Source organism: Salmo salar, chromosome 12 (assembly GCF_965601325.2).
Source record: "Salmo salar chromosome 12, fSalSal1, whole genome shotgun sequence".
Lineage (NCBI taxonomy): Eukaryota > Metazoa > Chordata > Actinopteri > Salmoniformes > Salmonidae > Salmo > Salmo salar.
In genome coordinates, this window is record NC_138302.1 from 26,533,277 (window position 1) to 26,547,500 (window position 14,224).

Sequence of the window (14,224 nt, forward strand, 5' to 3'; positions counted from 1 at the left end):
TTTGCAGTTAGGTACTTTATTTAGGAAAAGTGTGCTTACTATGGCTGTGGTTGTCCCACTTATATATCTTAAGATGAATGCACTAACTGTAAGTCGCTCTGGCTAATAGCATCTGCTAAATGACTAAAATGTGAAATGTAAATGTGTCAGCATCAGATACGTACATGTTCTACTTTAGCCCCTCTAATTCTCTAAACATCTATGGAGGATGGTTGAGTGTGTTTAACGAGATTACAAACGCATTGTCAGGCAAATCTCAGGTCATCATGCAAGGGCCATTGAAATTCAATTATTGTTTAAAATATTCCTAATTACCTCCTCATCTGTGTAAATTGTACACACTGATTGAGATCTCGTTGCTGGTGTTGTTTTAGATGGGCTGTGTAATCGAATGCATGTTTAAATCTCAGTGTATTAATTAAGCTAGTAAAAACTGAAGCTGAATTATTTACCAAATACAATGGATATCTTTGGTGTCGAACTGAAATATGAAGTCGAGCAATCCTAGAGGTCCTCATTCTCTTTCAGTCAAGTAACCCTTCTTCTTTCTCTCTCTTATTCACAGATAAGGATGAGCCCAGTAGTTACACGTGTACGACCTGTAAGCATCCGTTCATCAGTGCCTGGTTCCTGCTCCAGCACGCCCAGAACACCCACGGCTTCCGCATCTATCTGGAGAGCGAGCCAGGTAGCCCCCTCACCCCCAGGGTAGCCGCCCCACCCGGGATGGGGGGTGACTGCACCTCCCAGCCTCCCCTCCACGGTGTCCACCTGGCCGATGGGAGCCCCTTCAGTCTGCTGAGATTGCCTGGGTCCGGGTCTGGCCGGGAAGGGGCCGCCTCTGTCCCACACGAGGGGCGCTACCCCCGGACGCCTCCTCTGTTTAGTCCGCCTCCACGGCACCACCTGAGCCCGGAGAACCTGGTGCTGGCCACCCATCACCCGAGCGCCTTTGACAGGGTGATGCGGCTCAACTCAGTGGTCCTGGACCCACCGCCCGCCATGGACTTCTCAAGGAGACTGCGGGAGCTGGCGGGTAACCCCACGGGGGCCTCCCCACCCATGTCGCCAAACAAGCCCAGCCCTATGCAACGGCTGCTGCAGCCCTTCCAGCCGGGCTCCAAGCCCCCCTTCTCGGCCACGCCTCCCCTGTCCACCTCCCAGTCGCCCTCGTCCGGCTTCCGCTCCACCCCCAACCCGGCCCAGCCTACCACACCGCTCAAGGCCAAGTCGTGCGAGTTCTGCGGGAAGACCTTCAAGTTCCAGAGCAACCTGATTGTGCACCGGCGTAGCCACACAGGAGAGAAGCCCTACAAATGCCACCTGTGCAACCACGCCTGCACCCAGGCCAGCAAGCTGAAGCGCCACATGAAGACGCACTCTCAGAAGAACTCCCTCAACGCCAAGTCGGATGACGGCCTGTCCACCGCCAGCTCACCCGACCCAGGCACCAGCGACCTGGTGGGCAGCGCTACCAGCGCCCTCAAGTCCGTGGTGGCCAAGTTCAAGAGCGAGAACAATGGGCTGCTTGAGAATGGCGAGGAGGAGGAAGAGGAAGAAGAGGAGGAGGGAGATGAAGAGGAAGAGGGAGACGAGGAAGAAGAGGAGGAGGAAGAGGAGGAAGAAGGAGAGGAGGCAGAGGAAGAGATGGAGACTGAGGATGGTGAGAAGAATGATTATCATTTCAGCCTGCTGTTGGAAGGGGCCCGGCACCACCAGAACAGCCAGGCCCTCCACCCCCACTCCCATCCCCACCGACGGAGCACTCCCCGGGACGCCTGTGAAGAGGACTTGGCCCTGGAGTCGGACCGGGCCGACGAGGTCTGTGGTACCACCCCAACGACCAATGGCCTGGGTCCTCTCTCTAATGAGGCCCTGACCAGGAAGCTCCTGATGGGGAGCCCCGGGTCCCTCAGCACCCTGACCAAGCGTATCAAGGTGGAGAAAGAACTGGATCCTCCCACGCCCACCATCCCCAACACAGATAACGTCTACTCCCAGTGGCTGGCTGGCTACGCCGCCTCCCGACAACTCAAGGACCCCTTACTCAGCTTTGGAGAGTACTCCACCAGACAATCGCCCTTCGCCACATCCTCCGAGCACTCCTCCGAGAACGGCAGCCTGCGCTACTCCACGCCTCCCGAGGAGCTGGACGGCGGCTGTGGGGCCTCGGGCCACAGTGGGACGGGGAGTGGGGCCAGCACCCCCCACCTGTCAGGGAGCGGCGGGCGCCCCAGCTCCAAGGACGGCAGCCGGCGGAGCGACACGTGCGAGTACTGCGGCAAAATATTCAAGAACTGCAGCAACCTGACAGTGCACCGGCGCAGCCACACGGGAGAGAGGCCCTACAAGTGCGACCTGTGCAGCTACGCCTGCGCCCAGAGCAGCAAGCTCACTCGCCACATGAAGACCCACGGCCAGATGGGCAAGGACGTTTATAAATGTGAAATCTGCCACATGCCTTTCAGTGTGTACAGCACTCTAGAGAAACACATGAAGAAGTGGCACAGCGATCAACCCATGCCAACCACCCTGGAAATTAAGACTGAGTAGGGGAGGCAGGGCAGCTCCCCGATTCGCTGAATCATGGCAAAAGGTGGGGAGACTGACAGGGGTTAGACACCAGTCAAAAACCCCGTACCTTTGAAAAAGCTGATCCATATTTGGGGCAATACTATTGCATCGGACACAAAAACTTTTGAGCCTTTCTATTGTGCAATAATTTACATGTTTTGTACTTTTGTAACTGGACGGCATGCTCGGTGTGTTTTGGCTACTTAGAGAAAATTGTCCTTCATTGGTTGGTTGGTTGTAATTGTGTTTCTGTTGGTTGGTACTTTTGATTAAAAAAAAGAGAAAGATAAGAGGAAGAAAACCCCCATGCTGCATATACATACTGTTTTACATATCTTGTACAGTTTGGTGTTGGAAACATGGTGGGCAGTGTGAATGGTCTAACCCTTAACTACAAAAAGCAGGGTCATATTTTGACTGGTCTTTTAAAAATATTTTCTGTCCATTACTGGGTTAAAAATATCAGTTGGGTTTGCCTAGGAAACGGTAGCCACTTAGCAACATAACATTTTCTTTTAGAAGATATAGTGGTGGTCAATTTGAAATGAATAGTTGTCGTTTGAAAAAGCAAAAAAATTGTGCCTTGGAAAATTTTACCTGCATTAGTTAATCCTCCTTTTTGCTATAAGCTCGGAGATTCAGCTACAAACGATAGCTAGCGGACATGTGTTTAACGGGAAGAAAACAGGTTCTTGCATCAAGCACCTGTACAATATGACATCGTCCTCCATGACCCAGCGAAACACAACGAACCAGTTGAAACAAAAAATATATATTTCTGGTAAATCATTTTATCTGCCTGACTCATTGTATAATATACTTCAGATGCTCATTATGTTTACTGGCATGCTAGCTACATGCTATTTGGGGATTATGTGGTGTTTATATAAAGGGTTTTATTTGTGTTTTGTTTGGAACCTTACATAGGGGTACTAAATGTAATAATGAGTTGTTATTATTCTGTAAACTTAAGCTCTTAATGTGTTAGAGTGTTTTGTTTTGAAATGAAAGGTTTTACAGTTTTTTGTAAGTAGCACAAAACTTTGTTGTTGTCCTTGTTGCTGGGATCTTCGGTGAGTCGGCCATGACAGTGTGTTGCTGTGGCGTCTGGGCACCTGAAGACATGTTTTTCTGACATGCCAGGCTGATTTGGAAAAGGGGTTGTGGTTGGGGGCAAGGAATGACCAGATTTTGATCAATTCATAATTTTTAAATGCATTATAAGCTTTTTAATAAGCTCTTATTTCTTTTTTTCCGCATGTTATATCAGATTTCCTAAAAGCTGAAATGTCTCTTAAACTAATTGATATTGGAAATGATCAAAAAATAATTTAAGAACCATTTTGAGAAGTGTATACAGTAAAACACATGCCCTGCTTGATTTTTACATCATTTGAATCTTTCACATCGTTTTGTGCTCTTTGAGTTGACACGTTAGACCTCACAGCTGTTGTTTTTATTTTACAGACTTGCATCACCCCCCTTTCATAATGTTGTTGGTAAAGCACTTGTCACTCTGCCTTGGATCCTGTATCTGTCTCTCTAATCGGAGGTACAGTCGGTTGAGTATAAAATAATAAGAACTGGGACTTTTCCCAGGATGAAATATGTGCACTGTTCAATTTTCCCAGTTTACAGGTGGACACTCAAGGGAAAACTTTGCTCTAATGCAGACCGATTGATGTGGTGTCATTGCTTCATGCAGATAAGAGTGAAACGAGAAACCGTCGCCAGCCATTTTGTTTCCCAGGGGGCCTAGCAGTTTTTGGGGCCTCTGGGTAATACAGTATCAATGCAGGAACCGCCATACTCCCTCCTGCTTCAGATAAAGAAAGAAACCTTGCTGCTCAAATAGGGCAAGATTTTTTTTTCTACTACAAATTTTATAAAAATGAATAGATAAACTCTGTTTTTTAATGTAACACTTCAATATCTTTAGGGGACACTTTATTTAAGTTTGTTTTGATGATATTTTTTTGGGTTTCTCGTTAAATCTTGATGATTATGCTCAAGATTTTATCACTATATTATGAATATTAAATGAACATGACTCTCATCTATTTGCCTTCTTGCTATACACAGGTCTTCAGGTTTAACAACATTTTCATCGGCGAGAGATTTTATGATTATATGTGAATATATAGAGAGAACTTAAAAAACATAGGAAAATGCACACTCGTGTTCCTATGCTAAAATACACATTTACGGTCTACTTTTTCCTGTATTTAGAATGGTATTTGAAATTAATGTTCACTTAGCGTAGGCACTTCTAGTATTTATGTTGAAGCCTGTATTTTTAACTGTTCGCTTGTTCTCTTTAAAAGGTTTCAATGTACTCTTTTCAGTAGTTGAAAAAAAAACGCCCAACAAGCTGCCACCGTATATATTTTCTTAATTTGGCAGGATAATACTATTATAGTGTGAATAATTTGTATGCTTGAACAAAAGTTAAGTATGTTTTTGAAAATTGAAACGTGGCATTCTATGGATAAGAGAAGCCATGCAATGGCTTTTTCAAGCAGTCCCGTCGGAATGCGCCACAACATGGTAACACAGGTGGTTGTACATATCTTTTATTTTCGTTTTTTTAAATATTTTTTTTCCTCTCCTGCCATTTTATATGCAGTAATACAAGCTATTGTTGGGTTCTTGGTAGTGTAACTTTTTACTGTCCTTTCCTCTCGACCACCTGACCACATTCCAGTCATATCAATGAATGAAGAACTATTCTAGTCATTATGCAGTCAATTGATTAAAAAGAACATCAATCTGGAAATCAATTTAGCAGTTTTATTTTAAATCGATTTTTCATTGCTAAACAGTACATGGTGCTTTATGTTTTTTTTTAAGTGGTAAATCTCGTTTGCAAAACATTTGTAATGAAAACAGAAATGATTGGGGTGGGAAAAAGAAAAGCCTGCTTGAGCTGGTAAAGTAAAGTAGGCTACATGTTTTGTGTACATGACAATGCTACATTGGTACGTTTGCGGTTTTCAGCCTTTTTTTCTGTCTGTTCTAAACGCTGATTATTCTGAACTGAACTTGAACTTGGCTTCCGACAGTGGACGTCCCTATTTATTATGACTATACACAACTTTGTTCAAAACAGAGTCACACACAGCTAGGAATCAATACATTCTCTCTCTCTTGTTGAATATCTGATGTTTTTTGTATTTATTTTTAATGACCAAATGTCATTGACCACACCATTCAGTTTCTGGGAATTCTAATCTCTTCTGTTGAGTTCTTGTTCTTTTGGAGATGCCACTCTTTTTTCAACAACGGTTGTCTGCGTTATTCTCTACACTCAGCCATTTTGTCTTGAAAAAATGAAAAATAAAAAGTATTACATACATTTATGGAATTGTTGGTTGTTTACCTAAATATCTAGGGTATTTAGTTTGGGATGACACTCACACATGCAAACGTGTGCCCCCCCCCCCCACACACACACACACAAACACACACACACACACACACACACATTTACACACACACACACACACACACACACAGTTAATATACTAACTATGACACCTCTCATTGTCTTGGAATATCATCACCACCCATAAAGAGTTATGCATGTGTCTGTGTGTGAGTGTGTTTGTGTGTGTGTCTGTGTGTGTGTGTCTGCATGCGATAGCGTCAGCCAGGTGTGTTTGCACGGTTGAACTTGAGTCGTCGTTGTCAGACGGGGTGGAAGTTCAACTCCCTTATCTCTGGTCTCTGGTCTTGTCTGGTCATCTGGGTGTCTGCATTATATCTCCAACTGCCTTCCTACCTCCCTTCCTCCCCCTCCCTCCCTTCCTCCCTCCCTCCCTCCCTCCCTTCCTCCCACTCCCTCTATATCTCAGTCCCTCCCTCTCTTTCTCCCTCCCTCCCTTCCTCCCCCTCCCTCTATATCTCAGTCCCTTCCTCTCTTTCTCCCTCCCTTCCTCCCTCCCTTCCCCCCCTCCCGCTATATCTCAGTCCCTCCCGCTATATCTCAGTCCCTCCCTCTCTCCCTCCCTCCCTCCCTTCCTCCCCCTCCCTCTATATCTCAGTCCCTCCCTCTATATTTCAGTCCCTCCCTCTCTCTCTTCCTAGGTCTCGTATACATTCATTATTTGACCTTGCTCCCTCCCTCCCTCCCTCCCTCCCTCCCTCCCTCCCTCCCTCCCTCCCTCCCTCCCTCCCTCCCTCCCTCCCTCCCTCCCTCCCTCCCTCCCTCGTCTCCTATCCCCCTCTCTATCTCCCTCCCTCATTTCCTCTCCTCTTTCTTTTCCAGGACTGGAGGGCTGACGTGACAGACTAATCGTTCCTCTGGTCCTAGCCCGCGCTGTTTGGCGAGCAGGGCCAGATTAAAGTCCACAGATAGAGATTCCTGCTTTGGCGAGGTGTTGACAGTTAAGATGAAGCCGAGTTGTAGGGATGTGTGGGTGGGGGTAGTGGGTGGTGTGGAAGAAGGTGCTGTGTGTGGGTGGGGGTAGTGGGAGGTGTGGAAGAAGGTGCTGTGTGTGGGTGGAGGTAGTGGGTGGTGTGGAAGAAGGTGCTGTGTGTGGGTGGGGGTAGTGGGAGGTGTGGAAGAAGGTGCTGTGTGTGGGTGGAGGTAGTGGGTGGTGTGGAAGAAGGTGCTGTGTGTGGGTGGGGGTAGTGGGAGGTGTGGAAGAAGCTGCTATGTGTGGGTGGGGGTAGTGGGAGGTGTGGAAGAAGGTGCTGTGTGTGGGTGGGAGTAGTGGGTGGTGTGGAAGAAGGTGCTGTGTGTGTGTGCGTGTCTGTGCATGCGTCTGTGTCTGTGTGTGTCTGTGTGTGTGTGTGTGTGTGTGTGTGTGTGTGGTGTGTGTGTGTGTGTGTGTGTGTGTTTGCTTAGGGAGGGTAGGGAAGGATTTCCCCGTGTCTCCCATATCCCAAGTTCAATGTCAGTGGAGCAACAATGCTATGCCCCCACAAATCCCGCCACCAAATAATCCATGCATAGCAGACATACTTTTCCCATAGCTCTCTCTCTCTCTCTCTCTCTCTCTCTCTCTCTCTCTCTCTCTCTCTCTCTCTCTCTCTCTCTCTCTCTCTCTCTCTCTCTCTCTCTCTCTCTCTCTCATCCCCTCTCCACCCCTGTAGAAAAAAACATATATCTAATAAAGACAACTGTCAACTTTCTTTATGTTAGGATTTTTTAAAAGTTTGTAATGGAAAGCCAAGTTATTAATAAATTATTTTTTAATTTGTAAAACTGGATTTGAAGAAATTAAATATGCTATTTCTGTTGCTTTATTTTCAACCTTGCCTCCAGGCAAAACACAGATTCACTGTTGTCAGGCAAGTTTTATTAGCTCATTATGCAACAGTTTATTAGTTAATTAATGCCCTGAAAAGGCAAACAAAGAACTGTCCCCTCTGTGCCTCTCTTTCTCTCCCTTCTCTATCTATCTATCTATCTATCTATCTATCTATCTATCTATCTATCTATCTATCTATCTATCTATCTATCTATCTATCTATCTATCTATCTATCTATCTATCTATCTATCTATCTATCTATCTATCTATCTATCTATCTATCTATCTATCTATCTATCTATCTATCTATCTATCTATCTATCTATCTATCTATCTATCTCTCCTAGTAGTGGTCTCGTAGCCTGAAGAGCAAAAAAAGAAGAGAGTCTGATTTCAGCTGCAGACTGAAGAGGAGAGAAGTGAAGAGGGGGAGAGGAGAAGAAGAGAAGAGGTTCTTGGAACAATATAAAAGCCCTAATCACCCTGGACAGCTGACAGAGGGAGAGAGAAAGAGGGAGTGGGAGAGGGAGAGGGAGAGAGAGAGAACCTCACATAGTTGTCAGGATTGTCAGTAAGGTTGAAGGAGTGGAGAGGCCAGGAGAGCTCTGCCCAAACAAGAGCAGCGGTCTGGTGGAGCAAGAAAACAAAGTCTGTGTTTTGTCTAGAGGCTACAACGCTCAGGGGCTGAAGGAGAAGGAGCGTTTGGTGTGCTCTCGCAAACACACACACATACAGGGGCACACACACACACATACAGGCGCACAGGCACACACACAGGAGAGTAGAAATGCAGACTTCTTTGAGGACATACAGGCACATAGAGTGACTTCAGAAAGTATTCTATACCCCTTGTCTTACATTTTAGCAATTTAAATAAAAAAAAATTATACAGAAATATCTAATTTACATAGGTATTCACACCCCTGAGCCAATACTTTGTAGAAGCATCTTTGGCAGTGTGTCACGTTCGTCGTAAGGATGGGACCAAAACGCACTTAATACAAAACAACGACGAAAAAACAGTCCGGTGAGGCACACAGCTACACACGGAACAATGACCCACAAAAACCCATGGAAAAACACCCCTTCTAAATAGGACCTTCAATTAGAAGCAACGAGGAACAGCTGCCTCCAATTGAAGGTCAACCCAATAAACTAAACATAGAAATAGAAAAACTAGAACGAACATAGAAATATACTAACATAGAACATAAACCAAAAAAAAACGAAACACACTAAACAAACACCCCCTGCCACGCCCTGACCAAACTATAATAACAAACAACTCCTTTTATTGGTCAGGACGTGACAGTACCCCCCCCAAAGGTGCAGACCCCGGATGCACCTCAAACAAAACACACAAAAATAAACCCCAAAACAAAAATAATCCCAAACTAAAGGGAGGGAAGGGAGGGTGGCCACCGTCACCGACGGTTGTTGTGCTACACCCCCCCTCCCCAATCCTCCACTATGGAGGTGGCTCAGGCTCCGGCCTTAGTCCCCAACCTAACCTGTCCACCCCCGCTGAAGGCTCAGGGCTAAGGCGCGTCGCTGGAGACCTCGGGCTGAGGCGTGTAGCTGGAGACCTCGGGCTGATGCGCATCGCTGGAGACCTCGGATTGGAAGGCGACTCTGGGAGCTCCGGACTGAAGGGCGACTCTGGGAGCTCCGGTTCCGGACTGTAGGGCGACTCTGGCTGCGCCGGTTCCGGACTGTAGGGCAACTCTGGCTGCGCCGGTTCCGGACTGTAGGGCGACTCTGGCTGCGCCGGTTTTGGACTGTAGGGCGACTCTGGCTGCGCCGGTTCCGGACTGTAGGGCGACTCTGGCTGCGCAGGTTCCGGACTGTAGGCCGTCTCTGCAGGCTCCGGACTGTGGGCCGTCTCTGCAGGCTCCGGACTGTGGGCCATCTCTGCAGGCTACGGACAGAGGGCCGTCTCTGCAGGCTCCGGACTGTGGGCCGTCTCTGCAGGCTCCGGACTGTGGGCCGTCTCTGCAGGCTCCGGACTGTGGGCCGTCTCTGTAGGCTCCGGACTGTGGGCCGTCTCTGCAGGCTCCGGACTGTGGGCCGTCTCTGCAGCTCCGTACTGTGGGCCGTCTCTGCAGGCTCCGGACTGTTGGCCGTCTCTGCAGGCTCCGGACTGTGGGCCGTCTCTGCAGGCTCCGGACTGTGGGCCATCTCTGCAGGCTCCGGACTGTGGGCCGTCTCTGCAGGCTCCGGACTGTGGGCCGTCTCTGCAGGCTCCGGACTGTTGGCCGTCTCTGCAGGCTCCGGACTGTAGGACATCGCCGGAAGCACTAGTCGGGGAACTGTCGCCGGAAGCTCTAGACGGGGCACTGTCGCCGGAAGCTCTGGACGGGGGCACTGTCGCTGGAAGCACTAGACGGGGAACTGTTGTCGGAAGCTCTAGACGGGGAACTGTCGTCGGAAGCTCTGGACGGGGTACTGTCGTCGGAAACTCTGGACGGGGACTGCGCACTGAAGGCCTGATGTGTGGGGCTGGCTTTGGAGGCGCCAGACTATTTTCACGCACCACAGGGCTAGTGCGAGGAGCAGGAGCAGGACGAACTGGACTGGGCCGACGCACTGGAGGCCTGGTGCGTGGGGCTGGTACTGGAGGTACCAGACTGGAGACACGCACCTCAAGGCTAGTGCGAAGAGCAGGAACAGGACGTATTGGACTGGGCTGATGCACTAGAGGCCCGGTGTGTGGTGCTGGCTTAAGGCTAGTACGAGGAGCAGGAACTGGATACACCGGGCCATGAACAAGCACTGGAGGTCTGGAGCGCACAGCCTGCACCACCCGTCCTGGCTGGGTAGTCACAGTAGCCCTGCACGGGCGGAGTGCTGGCACAGGGCGAACTGGGTTGTGCAGAGGCCTGATGGCTGCAGTGCGTAGAGCAGGCGCAGGGTAGCCTGGGCCTAGGAGACGCACTGGTGGCCAGATGTGCTGCGCAGGCTTACTCCTACCTGGCTGGATGCCCACTCTAGCACGGCACTTACGGGGGGCTGGTATCGCTCGCACCGGACTGTGCGTGTGCATGGGCGAGATCGTGCACACTTCCGCATAGACCGGCGCTCTTCTCCCCGCCAAACGCTACCCATAATAAGCATGGGGAGTTGGTTCAGGTCTATTGCTTGACCTAGCCACACTCCCCGTGTGCCCCCCCAAAAAATTATTGGGGGTGCCTCTTGGGTTTCCTTGCCAGCCGTGTCCCAGCGTAGCGTCCTCTCCAATCTCCTGCTGCCTCCGCTCTCCTGGCTTCCTCCACCTGTTCCCATGGGAGGCGATCCCTTCCAGCCTGGATCTCCTCCCATGTGTAGGATCCCTTTCCGTCCAATATCTCCTCCCATATCCATAAATCCAAAGAGCTCCTCTGCTGCTCCTTCCTCCGCTGCTTGGTCCGCTGGTGGTGGGTAGTTCTGTCACGTTCGTCGTAAGGATGGGACCAAAACACAGCGGGAATGTGTATACTCATCTTCTTTATTATGAAGAAAACCAAAATAAACACTTAATACAAAATAACGACGAAAAAACTGTCCTGTGAGGCACACAGCTACACACGGAACAACTACCCACAAAAACCCATGGAAAAACACCCCTACTAAATAAGACCTTCAATTAGAGGCAACGAGGAACAGCTGCCTCCAATTGAAGGTCAACCCAATAAACTAAACATAGAAATAGAAAAACTAGAATGAACATAGAAATATACTAACATAGAATATAAACCAAAAAAAAACTAAACAAACACCCCCTGCCACGCCCTGACCAAACTATAATAACAAACAACCCTTTTAACTGGTCAGGACGTGACACAGTGATTACAACTGTGAGTCTTTCTTTGTAAGTCTTTAAGAGCTTTCACACCTGGATTGTGCAACATTTGCTCGTTATTGTTTAAAAAAATTCAAGCTCTGTCAAATTGGTTGTTGATCATTGCTAGACAACAATTTTTATGTCTTGCCATAGATTTTCAAGTAGATTTAAGTCAAAACTGTAACTCGGCCACTCAGGAACATTCACTATCTTCTTGGTAAGATTTGATAGTATAGATTTTGCCTGGTATTTTAGGTTATTGTCCTGCTGAAAGGTGAATTCATCTCCCAGTGTCTGGTGGAAAGCAGACTGAGCCAGGTTTTCCTCTAGGATTTTGCCTGTGCTTTGCTCCATTCTCTTTCTTTTTGATCCTGAAAAACTCACCCATTCTTAACGATAACAAGCATACCCATAACATGATGCAGCCACCACTATGCTTGAAAATATGGAGAGTGGTATTCAGTAATGAATGTATTAGATTTGCACCAAACATAACATTTTGTATTCAGGACAAAAAGTGAATTGCTTTGCCACATTTTTTGCAGTATTACTTTAGTGCTTTATTGCAAACAGGATGCATGTTTTGGAATATCTTTATTCTGTACAAGCTTCCTTCTATTCACTCTATCAATTAGGTTAGTAATGTGGAGCCCTTAAATTCTGTAACTGTTTTAAAGTTACCATTGGCCCTATGGTGAAATCCCTGAGCGGTTTCCTTCCTCTCCAGCAACTAAGTTAGAAAGGACGCCTATATCCATACAAAGTGTAATTAATAAATTCATCATGCTCAAAGGGATATTCAATGTTGACTTTTTCGGAAAACATAATTCCACTTTGACATTATGAGGTATTGTGTGTAGGCCAGTGGTAAAACAATCTCAATTTAATCCATCTTAAATTCAGGCCGTAACACAACAAAATGTAGAGAAAGTCAAGGGGTGTGAATACTTTCTGAAGGCACTGATAAGTGCACACACACACCCAATCAATCACACTTGCATACGGAACACAAACACACACACACACACACACACACACACACACACACACACACACACACACACACACACCAAAACATGTGCTCACACTCACACGTGTGCACACAGTGTCTTGGGGAATGTGACCTTTACCCAAAAGCCTCCCTTTCCTGCCGTCCTCCTCTCCCTCTCTCCCTTGTGTGAAGATAGAAGGGGTTAGAGGTCAGCTTTTGGGGGGTTCTAGATTAGGTTTCACATGACTGAACACCTTTGTTGGAGCAGGCCGGCAGAAAGGAAACGTCCAGGAGGTTCGCCATGTCTGTCTGAGGGTGAGGGAGATGGGGGGGGGGGGGGGGGGGGGGGGGGGTGGGGGGGGGGGGGGGGGGGGTTAGGGAGAAAGGGGACGGGTAAAATAGAGAGAAAGAAAGGGAGAGAGAGCGAGAGAGAGAGAGATAGAGAGAGGGATAGAGAGAAAACCGCTAGAAAATGTATAGAAACTCTTCCCTCCCCCCACATCAACTTCCCCTCCAACTGCCCCTCTCCCTCCCCCCTGTCCCTCCCCACTCTCTCCCCCACATCCTCCCCCACCATGTGGCTTCTGTGTGGGGCTGTGGCCAGGCAGGCAGAGCGGGATCCATGGCTGTCGGCCCTGTCGGGGCTTCTTCCCCCTCCATGGCCACACAGAGAGAAGGAAGAGCCAGAAGAGTAAAGTGTATAGCAGATCACAGAACCCCCATCAGAAACATCTGACAACTCCAGTGTGAGACAGTGGCGCCCTTCCCAAATGGAACACTATTTATTCCCTATAGTGCGCTACTTTTCACCAGGGCCCACGGCTCTGGTCAAAGGTAATGCACTTTATTTGGAATGGAGTGCCATTTTGGGACAAAGCCAATATGTGGGGGGGGAGAAAAATAAGTCTTGGCAATGGACTGGTGGTTTTGGGTTGTGAAATGTTCCTTTGAGAGCTTTAGGCAAAGGAAACGACCTGCAGCAGTTTAAACACAACTCCTCGCAGAGGTGGGACTGGTTACAGAAACGTTTCAACTTTGGCCCTGTATCTGCGGCACCAAGACAGGCTTTTTTTAGGGGGCATTTGGGGCAACGTTAACCTGTATTGAACAGTCTGTTTCTGTCTGTACCTTACATCACATGTTGTCCTATATGTCATAGTTTAGTTTAGAGTCCATCCGCCCCTAACAGGAACAGGAAATTAGGTCATAGTCTGCCCTTGAACCAGGAGCGTGGAGCTCAAAGTGGCACAATGTCCCAATTCTCTCGCCCTCTCTCCCTCTCTCTCTCTCTCTCTCTCTCTCTCTCTCTCTCTCTCTCTCTCTCTCTCTCTCTCTCTCTCTCTCTCTCTCTCTCTCTCTCTCTTTCTCTCTCGCCCTCTCTCTCTCTCTCTCGCTCTCTCTCTCTCTCTCTCTGTCTCTCTCTGCTGTGTGTACAGTACAGTACAGTAATAGACAGTAGGGCACCAGTTTACAGCCCCATCAATAAAGGGCCAAAGTTCAGCCCCTGTCTATTTCCGTGCTATTAAGGAGTGACACTGCAGATTTCTGTAACTGGGAGTGGGGCAGTCCACTGACCTTTCAAC

At 48.1% G+C, this 14,224-nt stretch overlaps 1 protein-coding gene across 1 annotated transcript in view; it reads left to right on the top strand.

The window, feature by feature from the left end:
• Nucleotides 1-5,933, top strand: part of LOC106564602 (BCL11 transcription factor A) — a 44,769-nt gene extending 38,836 nt beyond the window's left edge. Inside the window, exon 3 of the mRNA XM_014130748.3 lies at nucleotides 566-5,933. Coding sequence (XP_013986223.2) covers nucleotides 566-2,553 — 1,988 coding nt within the window. The 3' untranslated portion in view covers nucleotides 2,554-5,933. The remainder of the gene's footprint in view (nucleotides 1-565) is intronic.
• The last annotated feature ends 8,291 nt before the right edge of the window (nucleotides 5,934-14,224 follow it).